We start from the raw sequence: 18,787 nt of genomic DNA on the forward strand, positions 1-18,787 counted from the left end.
CAAACTTAAACAGAATCAAAGCTTTATTTAACAAAGGAGATGGGAATAGGAGATAAATAACTTGGATGAAAGGAAAGCTATAGACAGTAGATATATATACACACACACACACACACAAGAGAGCTTTGGCTTAAATATCAGCTTTTGGTTTTCAGGCACAGGCTTATTAAGTTTTAGTTAGCTTAGATGTTATGTTGGGTGATACAGTTACACAAGATATTCTGGCTAATGGATTACCACACAGGGTGTAACACAGTACCCTCACTCAGCTTCTCTCTGTTACAAACCCAAAAATTAAACATAAGACTTCCTTGAGAAATACAAAGCAAAACCCCAACACACCAGACTAACTGGCACCAGGAATTCTTCTTTCCTCTTTGGAAGATATATTACTCCCTAACTATATATATGGCAGCCTCAGCTGGGGCACCTCAATAACCCTCCACCAGTTCTCATATTCTGTGTATAATATCGCTTTCACGCACACCGGCTGTCACAGTGGAATTAGTTGGTTTCACACACATTGACTAAACTACTCTTCTCAGAGATGATATGTTTAAAGCACAGTTAAGGCAGATAGCTTTTTACTCAAGGGATTCTGTAATCAAAGCCTCTCAAATCATTCTATTCAGGGAGATATCTTCCTCTCCCTCTTTGTCATCGGAGTGCAAGATTGCCTGTCCAATCAGATGGGCTTTCCTGTTCCTAAGACTATTTTCCTCACTCTGAACATAAAGAATATGGCCTTCTGCCAGACCTGCACTTTTAAAAACTTAGTTTTCCTGTGCAGTCACAGCAGTGCTCTTTCAGCAGGGGGTGGGGGGTATCAGGAAATTGACTAGAGTGGGTCACAGGGACCATATCACTCCAATTTTGGCCCATCACTCCAATTTTGGCTTCCAATTTGTTTCTGGGTACAATTCAAGATGCCCTATATGGTTTGGGATCAGTAAACCTAAAGGACTGCCTAATCTCTTACGAAATAGCCTGACCATTTTACACATAACACAAGTGAAGCAGGGGTGGTGACGGTGGCAGGAAGTTGCCTAGAGTGGGTCACAGGGACCATTTCACTCCAATTTGGGCCTATCTACACTGGCTCCCAGTTTGTTTCTGGGCGCAATTCAAGATGCCCTATATGGTTTGGGATCAATAAACCTAAAGGACTGCCTAATCTCTTATGAAAAAGCCTAACCACTACAGCCAGAGGCTCTGCTTTAGGAACTGCTACCCTCTGAGACAAGGCAGGTGGCAATCCCAGGATAAGGTCTTCTCAGTCAGGGTGTTGCACACCCCACAAGCACCTTCCCTCTGCCCACCAGTGTTCTGAGGAGATTTTCCCTCCAAAAAATTTAACTGTCACTATGCTTTGCCTGAGCAGCCCTTTAGCCCTTTAGTTTCTTAATATTGTGATGCAGTTGTATGAATGTGGTGATTTTGCTTTATTTCTGTTAAGTTTGTGTTTTTCCCACCTTCATATTTATAATAAACAGTAAAAATGTTCTTTAATTTCTCAGCTGAGCACCTCACTGTCAGGCAGATAAACCATTCTGAGAGAACACAAAAATAACCTGTTTTCCTTCAATCAGAAAATGAAATGAAAAGCAGGCTCTTTAAAATGAAAATGATGAAACAAGAAAATTTTATTTACTTGAACAAAGAAAAAATATTTTGGCAAAGGAACAAATATTAATAAACAAATATTTATTAAAATACTGAGTGGTTCTTTTATACAAGTAGTTACAGTATCTCTCTTCTTAAGTGCTACAAGTTTGACTCAGATCACTAACTTGCTGTCTTCAAGATGGTGGGATTCAAATAATTTAACAACTGGTTGTTTACAAGCACCATTTTAACAACCAGTTCGGCCAAAGTGGTACAAACCTGCTGAATCCCACCACTGGTTACATTCAATTATATTAACAGTGATGGCGAACCTTTTCGAGACCGAGTGCCCAAATTGCAACCCAAACCCCACTTATTTATCGCAAAGTGCCAACACGGCAATTTAACCTGAATACTGAGGTTTTAGTTTAGAAAAAACGGTTGGCTCCGAGGCATACGTTACTCAGGAGTAAGCTTGGTGGTAGTCGGTGGGTTTGCTTTGAAGCAACCATGGAACTCTTCAAATCACAACCCTAGGAGCGTTTACTCAGAAGCAAGCCCCGTTGTCAGCAACCGAGCTTACTCCCAGGTAAAGGATCACGCTTTAGTTCTTCACATGAAAATCAGTGGGGTTTAACAGCGCTTAACAGGTCACACTGCTTCCCCAAAACTAGGTCTTAGGTTTGATGCTAATAATCGAGCCCAGCGGCCCAGGCCAGCCTAAATGTGGGGGGGGGGGCGATTTCCCCCCCACATGATGAACTCTGCGCGTGCCCACAGAGAGGGCTCCGAGTGCCATCTCTGGCACCCGTGCCATAGGTTCGCCACCACTGATCTATAAACTCACAGTTTTGGTGACAGTATATTCAGTTGTTCTTACTGTTGGTTTGAAAAAAAACCCCTTCTTTTACCCTCAGATAAGTATTTTTAAAAGTTCCTTAAAACACTATATTCTATCTAGACAATCCTTTGCACAACATATCTCTAGCCCACATGTTGCTTCAAATAGCAGGAATTCCAGCTATCCTTCAGGAAGCCAATTTCTCTCTCAATCTCTATATTTAAGATCCCACACTCTCATAAGCTTCAATGCTTACTAGTGGGGTTTTCCTCAGAGTAAAACAACCAAGCAACCCATGTGTTTATTCTGGGCACTGTTTCTGTTAACATCAGCCATGTAGTACAGAGTCTCCCTTTTATCTGACCCTCCAGTCCCTCAAATAGAGTAGCAGTAGCTTAAATAACTAGAATAGAGCCCAATTGGCACACACCTGTTCATTCTGGCTCTCTGTTCAAAACTGCCATCAAAATCTTCTCACCCAGCCCTTAGAGTTCAGCCTTTCACAATCAGCCAATCAGAAGCAGTCCTGACTTAACTCCTTGTGGGCTGCAGTTCTCTTGCAGAAAATAAGGCTAAGTGTTGGTTATTGCCCCACATGGTGCCAAAGATCTGGAACTCTTCTCCCAGGGAAAATCTGTTGCTGTTTTCTGTCTGCAGGTGACGACTTTTTTGTTACTTTTTGCATTTCATCAGTGAACCCCTCCTCCCGCTTCCTAATTAACATTTTAATGTTTTACGTGTACTTTATCTCTTTCTTAAATTGTTTTAATGGTATGTGTTTGGGAAGGAGTTGATTTTTAGGGTTTTAGACTGTAATGTTATCATTGTAAGGGCATCTGATATAAAGAACTGTCACTGTCCTCAACCATAGGAGTTCTACCAGGCTGGGCTACAGCCAAAAAGGCTCTGGCCTTCGTCGAGGACTGCTAGGTAATCTTTGGGCCAGGCATCACCAGTTTGTTGTCACCTGAAGAGAATAATGCTCTCCAAGGGAAATAATGAGACAGGGAAGGTAAACCAGAGACAGGTCATCCCAGTGAGTTTATGAACCAGGTTTAAGATATTGCAGCAGCTTACTAGAGGATTCTCAGACAGAATACTTGTTATGGCAAACAGACAGCTCCCTAGAATTACTGATATTCCGTGAAATTTCTGTCTGCAGAAGAGGCTTGGCCAAGCCATCCAAACTCTTGTTTGTGCGGAGTGACAGCCAAGCCCAGTGCAAATTGGGCTGCCTCAGAATACTCTCGACAGGCAGCAAGTCTGCAGCATGCAGACAAGGATTCCTTAGCAAATGAATTGATGTGGAAATTGTTCCCTGAGGGTAGCCAGTCCGAAATCCACTGGATTAGGGAAACAAACTCTGCCACAAAGAATGGGCTCACCAACAGCCTGTTTTGCAGAGACAACCTGCCCAATCCATTTTAGTGATAAATTTGGCATGCTCATAAATCCAGGCTGAATTGAAACTGTCTGTCAGAGTTTAAACTCCTGGAGGGAAAAGCATTTCAGAAGAGGTTATTAGGAGCTCAGCCTAAGAAATGCACAATGATAGAGATTCTGGAAACCAGTTCCCTTAATGTATTTCATTTCTACCATTATGAAAGATGGTGAGTATGCAAACACATACATGTGGGGAGTACATTGCAGGGATTCCTGGAGTTGCATTACATGCCTGTGCAAAAGAAGGCAGTGTACTACTTGATGGGGATCTGTTCATGAGCACCAGTATAAAATATATATTTTGTCTCTACTGCATTACTGTCTTCAGTACAGCTCTTTATGTTTCCTGTTGGGAAAGAATGGCAACCACTCATTTAAAGGTGAGAAAGTGGAGGGCTGTGTGTGATTCCAATGAATCTCCAGATTTCTCAGATCTGCATGATGTTGCACATTTATTTATTTTGAAAATGTGTATGCTGCCTCTCAAACCCTGGTCAAGGCAGCTTACAACCTAATAATAAATAAAACCATGCCGATAATAAACACAAGTCAAAAAAGTTAAAAAAGAATAAAAAGCCAAAAAAGAATTACTGGTATAGACAGGATAAAGAGAGGGTGAGTTTAAGATGCTGGGATGAGTTAAGTGGGCATTTTGACAAAACATGACTTCTCCTTTGACATGTTTGAGTGCGATGTTTAAACAAACATCTTTATCATTTAAGGGGTCATTTTGAAATAAAATTATTTCCTAATGATGACTTTTGAGCCCTGCCACTTGACACAGAATCAGTAGAATGCAAAGAAGCTTATTTGGAACTGACAGTCTTTATTGTAATTTTGTTCTTTGTTTTTTCAATTTTTTTTGTTTCACTGGGGGAAAATGCTCAGTTTTAATTGTAATTGTCACATTTCTCTTACGTTCTAAATCTTATCGTGTTAATTACAAAAAAGATCTAAATCAAACGTATTCATTCATTTAAATTTTATTCATTTATTTTATAAAACTGCTTTTTTTTTAGCCCAGGAATGTTTGTAAAATGTACAATGAGGCCCTTATACTGAGAAGCTTGGAGACTTCTGCTTGAAATAATAGAAGCAGTGTCTGTAGATTTAAGAAACAAATGCTCTAAGTGGCTGCTACTAGGCAACCACAACACTATTGAAATCAAAACTGTGAGAAAAAGACAGGGGAGGGGAAGGACTTTTTCCAGGGCCATTCTTCCAGGACTCATTGGGGTCAGGCCTACTAGCAATCACCAGGTGACTTCCTGTTATTCAACTTGCATGATTCACCCAGGCCTAGCTGATTGTTACTATTCAACCTCAGCCCCTTCCCCTCCCCCCAAAGTCAGTGATGTTGTAACACGAAATGGTGGGGGTTTAACAATTTTAGAGTTGGAGAATTAGTGAGAGCAGAGCTTTTGCTTCGTGAGAGGTTGGGCAAACTCAAAATCTTTCTTGCCTATATTTAGGGAAAGTTGTTTTTGCAAGAAATCTGCAAGAGAGTTAATAAGTTTAGCAATTTTATTAAAGGAAAATAATAGTGGGAACACTTTCCACTCCAAAAGGTACAGGTAACAGTGTAGCAGTTAATTTGAGATTAGGTTTTGGGAGACCCAGGTTGAAATGCCATGGTGGTTACTAGGTGACCCTGGACCACACACAAATTCTCAACTTTATGTACCTCACAGGGTTGTTATGAGGATAAAATGGAGGAGAGGAGAATGATGTAAACTGGTTTGGGTCTCTATAGGGCAAAAAGACAGTATAAATGATGAAAATAAATAATAGAGTAGATGATGAGAGGTCAATATTCAGAAGTTTAATTGGTGGATGGGAAAGAGAAAGGGCAGCAGGTAAATGTGAGGATAAGGGAACTGCCAGGAGGAGAAAAAGAGGAAATAGTGTAAGATGGGTGATTCAAGAGAAAGTGAAGCCCCCCCCCTAAGTTCTTGTGGGTTCCCCTCTGTGCAACTGGGCCTTGCTCAGTAGCCAGCATGGCACAACTGGTTTTTAATCTGGTGGATGACACCATGCAGCTGGGCACAGTGGCTGAACATGTACTGAATTTTTACAAAGGTCGATTCCCCACGGTCAATTAATTGCGTGATACTCACGCGAAATATCAAGGTTTGAGCAAAAACTCCCCACTGCTTAACTGCCAAGCACAGATTCATCCCGGCTCTGGTGCTCCCTCTCCCCCTTATCATGTGTTTTTTAAGAACCTGCATGGAAGTGCACCTTTTTAAAAAAAACACGCGCCGAAGCTGGATCGGTGGGGAGGATCAGGGGACAGAATCTAGGTTTATTCTCCTGCTGTAGGGAGTGACGTGGAGCCTTCCAGCCAATCAGAGCGCAGTGGGCTGTGTGAGCCCTTTTTTGTGTGTTTTGCACCAGTGGCAGCTACGTTGAAATGTGGTTGCATGGAATGTGATTTCTATGCCAACTGTAAACTAAAATTAGACTTTCGTGCCAGTGCAGCTGTGTGGGTAAAGAGTGCCAAAAAAAGTTGAAGTTGCACACAAATGTAGCTTAGCGTGAAAAACTGCTACTGCTCCCGCTCCAATACAATAGCTAATCAGAAGAAAGCTGCTTCCTGCATAGGTGGGGAAATTCTACCCACGCATGTGCGCAGTGACGTAACTGTGCGAAAAAAAAGTTTTAAAAAAATTTCTGCCCCATGACAGCACAACAGCCAATCAGGATGAGGAAGAACAGAGCAGCTGAGCAGATCGCACATTCGATCGTGCGATTGTGGGGAGTGTTGCATTGCTCAAAACTGTAATAGACATAAAGGTCTTCACTAGACACACACTGCAGTGGGGTGGGAGAGACCGCGATGAAAAGGTGCTGTTTCTTTTGAAACCTGGTTGTATCCGGCTTTAATTTCTCAGTGGGGAAATGGCCAAAGACTGCCAGAGGAAAGGAGGAGGAAAAGCTGAAGATTGTTGCTGGGGGGGTGGGGGTGGGTGGGTTAAAAATCCTTGCAGTTTTTCTGGTTGTACATTTCTACTTTCTGTATTTTCTGGTTGTACATTTACAGATTGAGGCACAATTGTGTCCATCCAGGCTGCTTTTTAGAAAATATTTGATTTTTCTCTCATCCCTCCTTTATCCATTTTGTGTGTATGTGTATATGGGAGATGATCAGTCTTTTGCTTCAGAAACTTGCTTGCTCTCATATTAAGCATTTCTGTTTTCATAATTCCAATCCCAATACTATTCAATATACATGAGGTGCCAGATTGAAAAGAAGAGAGCCCCATTGATTGTCGCTGCAGTGTCTGGACATAAATACATGTGGAGCAAAGGTATACTAGCCAGTCTCACTCAATTGCTGAAATGGTTACAACAAAAATGTCCCTTGTTTAGCATGTCAGTCCTCCAAAACCAGTGAGCCAATAATGTTTCAGGGGAAATGTCCATGGGAAATGCCAGCTGGGATGGCATTTTTGTTGCGAATATGTATTCTGGTTGGCTGGCATGTCTGTCTGGCGAGTATTTGCTGCATCACTCACTCCTCACACTGCCCATTAAAAGCAGAAGCTTAAAGACACAACAGGGAAACAGAAGATAACAGTTGGTTGCTAAAGCAAAAACTAAAGGGGAACAACCTGTCTGTAATCAGTAGCAAATAGCCATGAAGGAGGTAGAATCAAAAGATGGAGTTTGAAGGAGGGGATATTCATCCCCTTGCAATATCAATATGTTCATGCTGAAAAATGAACCTTGAGAACATTTGGCTCAACCATACTATATTTCAAATTTCAACCCCGGAAAGTGCTGCGGGGAGCCTTTAGTATGTGGTGCTTGATCTTGCTCATGAATCTTAGCTGCTTAAGAAGGACTGGAAAATTACATTATCCTATACCATCCGCACCCCTTCAATAAATATAGATAAAACAGTCAGGCAAGAGAAATCTTTCAGAGCTATGGTATTGACTTCCAGGCACTGGACCAGCAGTGCAATGACTCCCTGTAAGTAATGAGCAAGCTGCTGAGAAGGACATGGTGCCCTTTCTGATTCATACACCAGTCTTTTAGAGAACATGTTAATTGTCATCCCCCACCTTGTTCATCACAATAAATTCCAGCGTCTGCCAGTGCATCAGGATTATCTGCTGCCGTTTGGAGGGAGGACATTCATTCCTTATTTGCCATGTACAGTACACAGGCTAGATGAAAAGTACTGAGTTTTTATTCTGGAGTACAGTAATGCAGTAATACAGTAATACATCAAGTCCAACTCCCTCCATGCAGGAACACACAATCAAAGGGCTTCTGACTGATGGCCATCCATCCTCTGTTTAAAAACCTCCAAAGAAGGAGACTCCACCACACTCCAAGGTAGCACATTCCACTGTTGAACAGCCCTTACTGTCAGGAAGTTTTTGCTGATGTTTAGGAGGAATCTCTTATCCTGCACCTTGAACCCATTACTCCTTGCCTTAGTCTCTGGAACAGCAGAAAACAAGTTTGCGCCCTCACCTACATGACATTCCTTCAAATATTTAACATAGCTATCATGTTACCTCTTAACCTTCTCTTCTCCAGAGTAAACATACCCAGCTCCATAAGTCTCTCCTCATAGGACATGGATTCCAGATCTTTTACCGTTTTGGTTGCCCTCCTCTGGACCTGTTCCAGCTTGTCAATATCCTTCTTGAACTGCAGGGCCCAGAACTGTATACAGTATTCCAGGTGAGGTCTAACCAATGCAGAATAGAGAGGTACAATTACATTCCTCGATCTAGACACTGTACTCCTATTGATACAGTCCAGAATTGCATTGGCTTTCTTGGCTGCTGCATCACACTGCTGACTCATGTTCACTTTGTGGTCTACTAAGATTCCCAGATCCCTTTCGCGTGTAGTGTTGTCAAGTCAGCTGTCATACATACTATATTTGTACATTTCATTTTTTCTGCCTAAGTATAGTATCTTACATTTATCTCTGTTGAAATTCATTTTGTTTGTTTGGGCCCAGCTCTGTAATGTGTCCAGGTCATTTTGAATCCTGACTCTGTCCTCTGGGGTATTAGCTACCCCTCCTAATTTTGTTTCTATGTGACATTGTACTCATCTGGGACCATAATAGTCTTTCTACATCATGTGCAAGACTGATGCAATGCAGTGGGCACCCTTTACACCAAGGCCCTGGCTGGGATCCACTTTCAGTGTTTTCTTTATGATCTTTATTAACATGTACTCTAGTTCTTACGATTGCTCTCTAAAAGGAATAGTTTATAGGGAGGTGTTCTGTTTCTTTTAATAGACTTTGGATTCGATCCATGGTAAAAAAACCCAAACAAAACCCAAACAAAAAATATATTTTAAAATCTTATCGTTGATTTATGATCAACTAAAAGCTTTGGAGATTAAATAAACCATTTTCTCCACAGATAATTCCACGTACATTACTCTTTGTGGAATGTATTGGAAGTATGGAAGTAAACAGAATCCATCTCACCCTCTTTCAGTCATGTAGGTTGGGCAAGACCTTCTTCTTACTGCACCTTGTAAATGTAATGCCACTGCTAACTCTCTACCCACCTACCCCCCTTCACCTCACAAAACACTAGATAGAGAGCAGAAAGTAATCTATGCCATGGGCTTGTGTATTCACATACCACCATGACCAAAATAGGTCAAGAAAAATTACAAGGCCTTATTTAAATAGCAGGCAAAACAAAATAGACTGGCAGTTCTCCAGGGACTCTGCCTGGCAAGGGAGTCAGAGGTAAACAATTAAGGGAGTTTAAAAATGATACCAAATGATTCAGAGTAAAAAACCAAACAGACCTTCAAGAACTCCCAATGAATTAAAACTGATCTGAGTGAAAGGACGTCAAAATATTGTGGGGAGTTTAAATCTCTCCCAAATATGGGAGTATTGCCTGTGCATGTGCAGACAATGGTTTTCCCTTGGAGCTCTGGGCATCCTGTCTGGGGGTGGGAAGAGAAAATCTTCAAGAATCCAAGTGTTGCATGGATACCTGCCTCCCCTAGCCCAACTAACCCAGTTGAATGGACTGGGGGTGGGGGCTAGCCATCACTGTTGCTGCCTCCTTTGAAGCAGTTAACTAGTGTTGAGTGGGCTGGGGAGAATCACTCTCACACACACAGCATTCTCATGGGTCCCTGCTTGTCAATTATTATTAGTTAAATAGATCTGCCATGTTCAACAGCAGGGTACCTTTTGAATATCAGTTGCTTGTGGGACAAGTAAGGGGGGAGGTATTGCTTGTATGCATGACTTGTTGTTGTCTTCTTGGGGGCATCTGCTTGGCCCATGGTGGAAAGAATAAACTGAGTATTAGGAGTCCCAGGTTTAATCCAGCAGCAATTTTCTTGAGTTCTTATGTTTAAAAATGTATCTTCCTTGAGGTAGAAGATTTCATGGAATACTAATTTCCAAGGCTATTAGAAGAATCAATGATTGACATTCTTAATCTACTGAGTGCCTTTCTCTCTTGATAAGACTTACGTTAACTTAATTAAAAAGTTGGCATTTATAGATTCACTCCAAAGGAGTACATCAATTTAACTTCAAATTAGACTCAAGTAGTTAGCATACAGCATTCCCAAAGTCTGGTCAGATGAGAATAATCATATTGGATCAGTTCCAGTATGCACTGGCATTCTTGATACTGCCAGAATTATAGCACATGAGCATTTAATAGCTGAAAAAGAGCAGCAGTGAATCACCACGGCTGCAGTTGCTGCCCAGGAAGGGTAGGAAGAGGCCCTGAGAATCCGCCCTAGTAAGGGCAAATGGGGTGGCCTCCAGCAGGCGCAACATCACCTGGCCGGAGCCTACAAAAGGCCGGGTTGGCCTTTGTGCTGACCATGTGCTCCGGCCAGCCAGCAACTTGCCTTCCCTTATGTTTTGGTGATATGTTAATAAATTTTTCATTGTCATAGCCATATGGTGGTTTGGTGCATGGGAATTGATCTGAGGGGCCAGGGGAGGGAAGCTAAGGAGCTACCCCCCCCCCATTTGTGGTATGGAATGCTATAGCAAGAGGCCAACCACCTGCTGGAGCTCTGCAGCAGTGGCAAGGGCATCTGTTCAGCCACTGGGGGGTAGTGAGAAGAACAGCTTGCCTGGGAGGCACCCCTGAGGAGGGGCTGCCCAGTGTTCCAAATCAGATCAGAATCCCATGTTGCGCCTCATGCTTCTTATTGCTCAATTATGAGTTGGCTATGGCCAAGTAATTTACCCCAGCCAGAAGTGTGGTGTGGTTATTGGGTCAAGGGGCTACGAAATGGGATGGTCCCATCCTCGGGCGGCAACATTATAGCACTGTATTTTTGTCAACAGTTTATTTTGAAGCAAAAGTTGAGTGAGGTGTGTAAAAAGATTGCCTCTTTTTTGTGCTGTTTGCTTTTTTGTGCTGTTTGCCTGTCTATACCATTTAAAAAGCATTTCTTCCTAAGATGCTGTCATGTCATACAGGCAATCAAACCTAGATATGTGACGATGTCACAAAGCAAAATCAGAGTTAGAGCAAGACACATTTCTCCCACTCTAAACCAGTGGTTCCCAAACCTATTCATGTTGCTACCCCCTTGACTCCCAGGTCACATCCATAGTTCCCCCCTCCCTCCACACACACATATACAAATACTCACCTCTTTTTTGGTATTAGGTCTACTGTAAATTGAAAACAACAGCAAGGAGAGTCCCCCCCCCCAAAAAAAATACATCTGGCCTTGCAAAGTGGCCATCCAGCCATCCAGCCAGCCCTCCCTGACCCTGCAGCTACCCTCAGCTCAGCCATCCTCTACCTCAGCTACACACAAACAAATAGGCCCATGTGCACACACTCCAGCCTACACTGTGATGAGAGTGTTGTTTTTCCTTTTTAAAAAAATGCCTTGCAAAGTAGCGTCATTGGGGCTCCTTGTCTTGGCTCCCCCTCTCACCCCAGGCTATAGACCAGTCATCACATTGGCAAGGATGGAAGGACAAGATCTTTTTCCTGCCAGATGGCCTAGGAATCCTTGCCCCCATACTGCCCCCAAATTATTTGATACCCCCTATTGCCCCAAAATTCCTCATTGTCCCCCCTTGATGTTTTCAGTGATCCCAGGGGGGCAGTACTGCCCACTTTAGAAATCCCTACTCTAAACAGACTTCTGGATACTACTACAAAATCAATAAAATTTGGCAGCATCATGCCAAATTAGAGGAAGGGCAATGCTTCCTGCCAGTACTGTAAATAACTTAACTTTTTCATCCCTTGTTGCAAGCAACTGTCCCACAAGAACTTAAAGATGTTCAATGGTAACCTGCTCATTTCTGAGACCAAATCAACATACAGTTGAAGATGTTCTTGCTGCTGTGTGAACATGCCTGAATAAGTCTGCCATCATAGACCCTATTGCATTCCTTGTGTTCAAAAATGCTATAAGCATTATAAGGGAGACATTTTTCTACTGCAATGCCTCATATGTGGAATTCTCTTCCATATACAACTGGCACCAAAATTATTAATTTTCTGGTGTTAAAAAAGGGTTGCACTTACTTGTAACTGTTTTTCATTGAGTGGTCTTCTGTAGAGTCTCACAATGGGTTTCGGTTGGTTAGAGACCCAGAAAAATGTTGTATCCCAACCAAAACACATGTAGGAACGGGGCGAAGATAAATATCACTCTGTTGGAAAGAGGCATGATGCATAAAGTGAGATGGAGAGCAGCCTCAGGAAGGTTCCCAGGCAAGGAGGCAGGATACCGCATCATAGCTCTCCTTCCTTGTAATGGATTGTAACCATGAGATGGGTGAAGCTAACAATGGCTTTAGATGCTTGAGCTTGTCTTGGCTGGGGTCTGGGTGAAGATTGTCTTTTACCTTCCTTGGCAAAGTAAAATACTGCTAATTGAAGGTGAGGAAGGAAAAAATGATATATTTTAACTATGGGTGGGTGAGTGGGGTGTGGTAGTAACTAAATCTGTGCTGGGTGCATTCTACCAAGCAGTAGTTCTACATGATGTTCATTCTTCAGAAAGGAGCTTTACTGGGAAAAAGTATTGATGGAGTACCTCCCTGGGGTAAAAAATAAAACTGCCATTTGGAAATATGTGTAAAATGACTGATTGGAGAATCATCATATTGGCTTGTATTTAATTGCCTGGTTACTATTTCATTACACATTGAATTACCCTCATTAATAGATTTAATGGAGGACAAAGTTGTATTTCCATGGTTGGTTCCATATGTATGGTATTACAGTAAAATAAGATATAAAGATTTAACCTACTTTTTCATTAGCTGTTAATTATGTTATTTTGGCACAGTGTATCATGTATCTTCCTAAACTCAGAGGCATTTGAGCACGAGCAACTCTTTTTTGGCTTGTGTATGAAATGTGGATTTCTTCTGATATTTCCTCTTGGGAGTTACTGCTCTAGCACAAAGTCTTTGATGTGCATATGTTTGATTCTTTTAAGGTGAGAAAAACTTCAGTATTGAAGTGTTTCAATAACACAAGCATATATTGGCTCCTTAAAAATATTTTTTCAGTCATAATTATTTTAGGCAGAAATAATGAAATTAGCCATATGTCTGTATTTGGTTCCCTTGTCATCCCCACCCCAATGCACTGTGACAATAAAATACAGGCCCATATTAACATTTCTGAAGTAATAGCAAATAATAGCAATAAACTCCTGATTAAACAGTTCTGTATTAGCATTTCAAAAGCTTATCATTTGTCAACCATATCAGTTGATCGGGGGAAAATCCACATATCTCTAGAGGGTCAACTGTTGGTTTAAAATGAAATATCATACATTGTATTAATTCTGATGTATTCCACTTATCTTTTATCAAAAATAATATCCCTGCTCTCTCACTATTACAACTGGAAAGAAAAGATCAGAGACTTTAAAGACTTGAACTGAAAGAATATTTTAGTCTCATTGTACAATAACCACCACACTGTACATCTCAATTTTTATTTTGTATACAGAACACTCCACACTCAAATAAAAGTCAAGTCAAAGGAGTTCAATTGGCTATCTTTTGTCCCAACAGGCAATTTATAGTTTACTAAAAATAAATTTCCCCCTTTTTTCTTAAGAATGCTCAACAATTATACATGATTTGAATAGGAAATAGTAAGGCATTTATTCTGGCCCCAAACTTTCTTTTCCTAGGTAATGGTCCAATCATATGAAAACTTTTCAATATTAACCAGGTACATTTCTTGATTGTCAAGTCCCATTCCAGAGATTAAGTTTATGAGATATTGCCAACATGGGTTTCATTCCTTCAAAGTACAAATTGGTCTGGAAAAGGAAAATGTTATTATCACCAAAGGCTCATATTTTTTTTGGTAACTTAGAAGGATCTTCACAAATAAATGAATGTCAAATTTCATCTGGCATTTTGAATCAGAATGATTTCCTGGGAGATTTTCAAGCAGTTCCTAAACATCTACACTATTGATGTCATGAAAGAAAGAAGCTGCTAATTCTAGTGGTGTACAAAGTCCATTTATTTTCATCACATACTATGAAAGCTCATGTGAATACTCTACAAGTATTCCTCCTTGATCAAGATGGTGTAAAATGGTAGTAGTTGTTTTTTTAAGATGTGGATCCCCTTACAGTCAAGCAATGGACTATCTCAGCATTTGAATGGGAAAGATTTAACCATATATTGAACCCTTCCAGTGATATTGACCAGAAATGGAACACTTTGCACCCAAAATTATTTCGCTGATTGATCTGCTAAGATCCACTGTGACATACACTTATTCATCAGACACTGAGGAATTGCATTGTTTGACAGCCTCTTAAGTATTGACTTTGGGACAAACCTCTGGGGAATAATGTGAGAAACACGGTGGTGATATTATTTTATGGCATAGAATGAGATACACAGTTCCTCATATAAGGAACTCCACCTGATTATGTTTACTTCATGTACAGTGCTAGTGGCTTTAGTGGGACAATAAACAGAATTTTTAAAAATAGCAAATAATCCTGTTTGCATCAAATGCTCAGACCACTGTTTATTGTATCATGGTTTGGAACCTATGCAGACAAGTTAATTTCATCATTCAGATACAATATGATGAAATTTAAAAATGGAGAATAATAGAGTGCTCCAATTTCATCCCTCTGAGTTGTTCCTATACAAAGATCTTCTCTCCCAGACCTTTTGAAAACTGGTTTACCTAGACACAAGTCCAAGACTATTTGGTATTCATGGCTTTTCATTTAACAAAATCACCATCATTCATTTCAGTTGTGACTCAAAAAATAAATCAAGAAATTAGTTGAAGGCATGGTAGTGAGTAATTACATTTTCACTGCATATCTCAGAAGCTTGCTTGCTATCCATCCTATTCTTTTTATTAATTGTGTTGTACAGAAACACATTACGTGGCTAACAGATTTGTTCTGCAGCAGGAGTGAATAGCTAATTTACTTTTGCAGCTAAAGCATTGGGAATGAGTACTGCAATAGGGAGAGCCAATTGTGCCAACTGATTTTGATTTCCTTTTGTATGTATAAAAATATTCTGGTTGTCTCTATAATGAATAGATTTGTTTCCTAAAGGATATTTTTATAGCATAGCCCATATTGGCCACAAGTTTCTGTCATGTGAAGGTAAGACATTTATGAAGCCATTTAAGAGTTAAGAGATTAATAACTAGTTCAACAAGCAGTAAAGACACTAACACTGAAAATAGACATTAACAGTGGCACCCACATAAAAATCAATGTGCATAATGTGCACAATGTGGTCTTGTTTTTTTCAAATTCTTAAAAAGCATTTGTCTACCTCCAGCCACAAGCTATATAAACATTTTAATGATGCAACTGGAGAGATTTATCCGTTACTTCTATTATGGCTGCAAATCCCTGTATCATTGTACAAAAAAAGCAGGAATTTAAAAAATACCTGAACAAGAAAGAAATTGTGCACAGTATTAAGATTTTACAACAACAGATATCAATGCTGGATAAAAGAAAATAGAATCCAGCTTGGACTTTGCTAAACAAAAGGTTTTTGAATGGGCCAACAAACCAGGGAAAATATTAGCAGCAAAATTAAGAAAGCCAAAAGAAAGCAGATTTATCACAAAACAACAACGCAAAAGTTGGTTGGAAATGTTTCCAGAATCAAATGGGGGAAGATAACTTGCAGAAATCCACAGAAAAATCAAGGCATTAGCGGGCTGGAAACATTGCAAGTAACTTGTGTGGAAAAGGTCTCAGTCACTTGTAGCTGCTATCCCCTTGTCACCAGGCTTCTAAAAAAAATGGGCTTTTAAAAATCTACTGCATCAGTATACTGGTTCTCAGATATCATTTTTCAAAATAGCCCTTTTTACTGTGGACCTATAAGGGGAAAGGTGCAGTCTGAACATTTTCCCTCACAATGAAAAGTACTAAAGATGTACTTTTTTACAAAATGAAAGGTTGGATCTGGCACAGTGTTTCAATAAATCATTAGAGTAATCTCTTAATTCTGTGGAGACGGGCCAGAATGTCTATAAATTAGTATTTGATTAAATCCAAATGAACCAAGGATTTGAAGAATCAAAATGGGAGCTTCTGTATAGTGACCAGCAAGCCTGCATTTTTGCAGTAGGTCAAAGGAATGTTAGAGGCTTGTCAGTGACTATGCAGGCAAGCAAGATAACATCTTTAGTATCTTGGCACTGAGGGCCAACGTGACAGCAGACATATGCAATTTATGACTTTGGTTTTTGGGTTAGAAATAGAATGTGATTAATTAAATTACAAAGTGTTTTTCTATATAGTTGAATGAACACAGAAATGATAATGAGAGATTCACATGTATTAGTATTTCACTATAATTCTATTGTTTTAGAATCATGTTTGTAAAGTCTTTTAAATGTTTTAACATTTCAAACTGGGGAATTGTTAGAATCATTTCATGCTGGGAGAAGGAAGTTTTATGATCTAAAAGTATGTAGAGTCAGAATCCTGCATTGCCTAAGGACATCTCGCTCTCTGGGAGAAAACTTAGCAAAACAGGTTTTTCTTGGAAACAAGAAAGACAGCAAGCTAGTTTTATGGCTACCCTTTGTATATGGGTGGAGGACATGCACTAACAGCATGCAGTGAATACGTAGGAATAAGAGGCTGTCTTACTGGGACCAGGAGACAGATTCTGTCCATTGGGGTTTGAACATACATGCTTGTAGCATGTGAAAGGGATATGGATCATAATACGTGGAACTTAAGGGGATGAACTATGTGACGTCTGTATTCTGTATCTATAAAAATTAAGGTTCTTCCTCTACTGGGCGTGTCTCTTTCGAGAGCCACCCGGGAGGGGTAACCTCCTGTAACGTTCTAAATTATGCTAAGTAAAAACTGTCTGTTTGTTTCTAATGTCAGATGTCTTTTGCTTTTATTTCTAACTTAGTTTTTCTTAAACTAATTCAGCTGTGTAGGACCAGAGACACGGTCCTGGCCCCACAGTTTTTATTCTTTTTTTTAAAAAATCAGCAACATTCGAACTATCACTGGTGGGCTTTTAAGGTTTTTTTTAAAGAAATATTCATTTTTTGTTTTGATTGAAGCAGTAATGCCCAGTTTCATTAGCATGCTGGATTAATAAAAGATTGCTTTTTATGTTTTTCCCAATCATCCTATTTTTTTCTGGAGTCCATGACCTTACTAATATTTTTTTTAATTTCAGTAATGCATAATGATGATCACCTGCTTATTCTTATTTTAAACAATTATCAGTTACATTTGCTTCTGAAGGTAGCTCACTATAAAAACAATGCAAACAAAGAGTTAGTCTTAAAGCATCAAAAATGCTACTAGATTACAATGTACTAATAAGATTACTGAACATTTAAAAACAGAACTTTTCTTAAAATCTTCTGATAAAACACAGCAAGTTCCAGTACACACGTTACCAAAATAAAAGACAGCTGTTAACAGCTGTTAATCTTCCTGTACTATTTTGTTATAAAATATATATTAATATGTCATGGGATTGTGTTTGTGTTCTTTCTGCAGATGGGCAAAAGAAAGTTCAAGAGGATTTTGATATAGACATGGATGCACCAGAGACAGAGAAGGCTGCAGTGGCAATACAGTCTCAGTTCAGAAAATTCCAGAAGAAAAAGACAGGCTCCCAGTCTTAGTAGCTACCTCACCGTTTCAGCATCACTACTTCCTGGTCTGACAGGAAATGAAGAAACAAAAAACAAACAAAAAACCCTAGATGCATGTACAGAAATTATCACTATTTAAAACTCCATTGGAAGGTATTAAAATTATAAAGCTTATTGCGTGGCATAATCTCTGTGTAATTCCATTCTCATTGCTTCTGTAACTCACCATTTTACTTAATGTTAAAATAAAAGGTTAGGATGCAGTTACTTTAACTGTCAGCCTTGATCTGTCTTGTTATATTAATCTAGCAAGCCTAGTGCTACAAATTAAAACAGCCCAGATGCCTATTTTCCTCTTCACCTAAACCTTGGAGTTGTTATCAAACTCTCTCCCTTTCTTTTTGCTGAGAAATGAAAGCATAAACTCTCTTCCCAGTTCACCTCATTTAGTGAGTCCAGATGCCAGCCATATGTGACAACTGACAATATTTTCCCCTAATGAGGAAAACATAAAATGCTACAGACAGCTAATTATGCTGGGTGGAGTATATGTGAGCCGGGGGGGGGGGGTAGGGTTGGAGAGTGAACGTTTACTTGAGAAAGATGTTATGGTTCCACTCAGAGAAGCCAACATTCAGCATGACCTTACAAAACAGTGATCTTTCCCAGGAACAATTACTCCACAGTGTTAATTTCTTACATACATGGAAATTAAAAACAAAAAACACCTGGCAACTCCCTGCCCTAAAGGGCTTTTTAGTTTTTGCTTTGTTTTTTGTTT

The 18,787-nt window shown here is 40.0% G+C and overlaps 1 protein-coding gene across 1 annotated transcript in view; it reads left to right on the forward strand.

Annotated features, from left to right (window-relative positions):
* PCP4 (Purkinje cell protein 4) overlaps positions 1-18,273 on the forward strand; it is an 82,482-nt gene extending 64,209 nt beyond the window's left edge. The window contains exon 3 of the mRNA XM_048495224.1: positions 17,909-18,273. Coding sequence (XP_048351181.1) covers positions 17,909-18,036 — 128 coding nt within the window. The 3' untranslated portion in view covers positions 18,037-18,273. The remainder of the gene's footprint in view (positions 1-17,908) is intronic.
* The last annotated feature ends 514 nt before the right edge of the window (positions 18,274-18,787 follow it).

Source organism: Sphaerodactylus townsendi, linkage group LG04 (assembly GCF_021028975.2).
Source record: "Sphaerodactylus townsendi isolate TG3544 linkage group LG04, MPM_Stown_v2.3, whole genome shotgun sequence".
In the NCBI taxonomy this organism is placed as follows: Eukaryota; Metazoa; Chordata; class Lepidosauria; order Squamata; family Sphaerodactylidae; genus Sphaerodactylus; species Sphaerodactylus townsendi.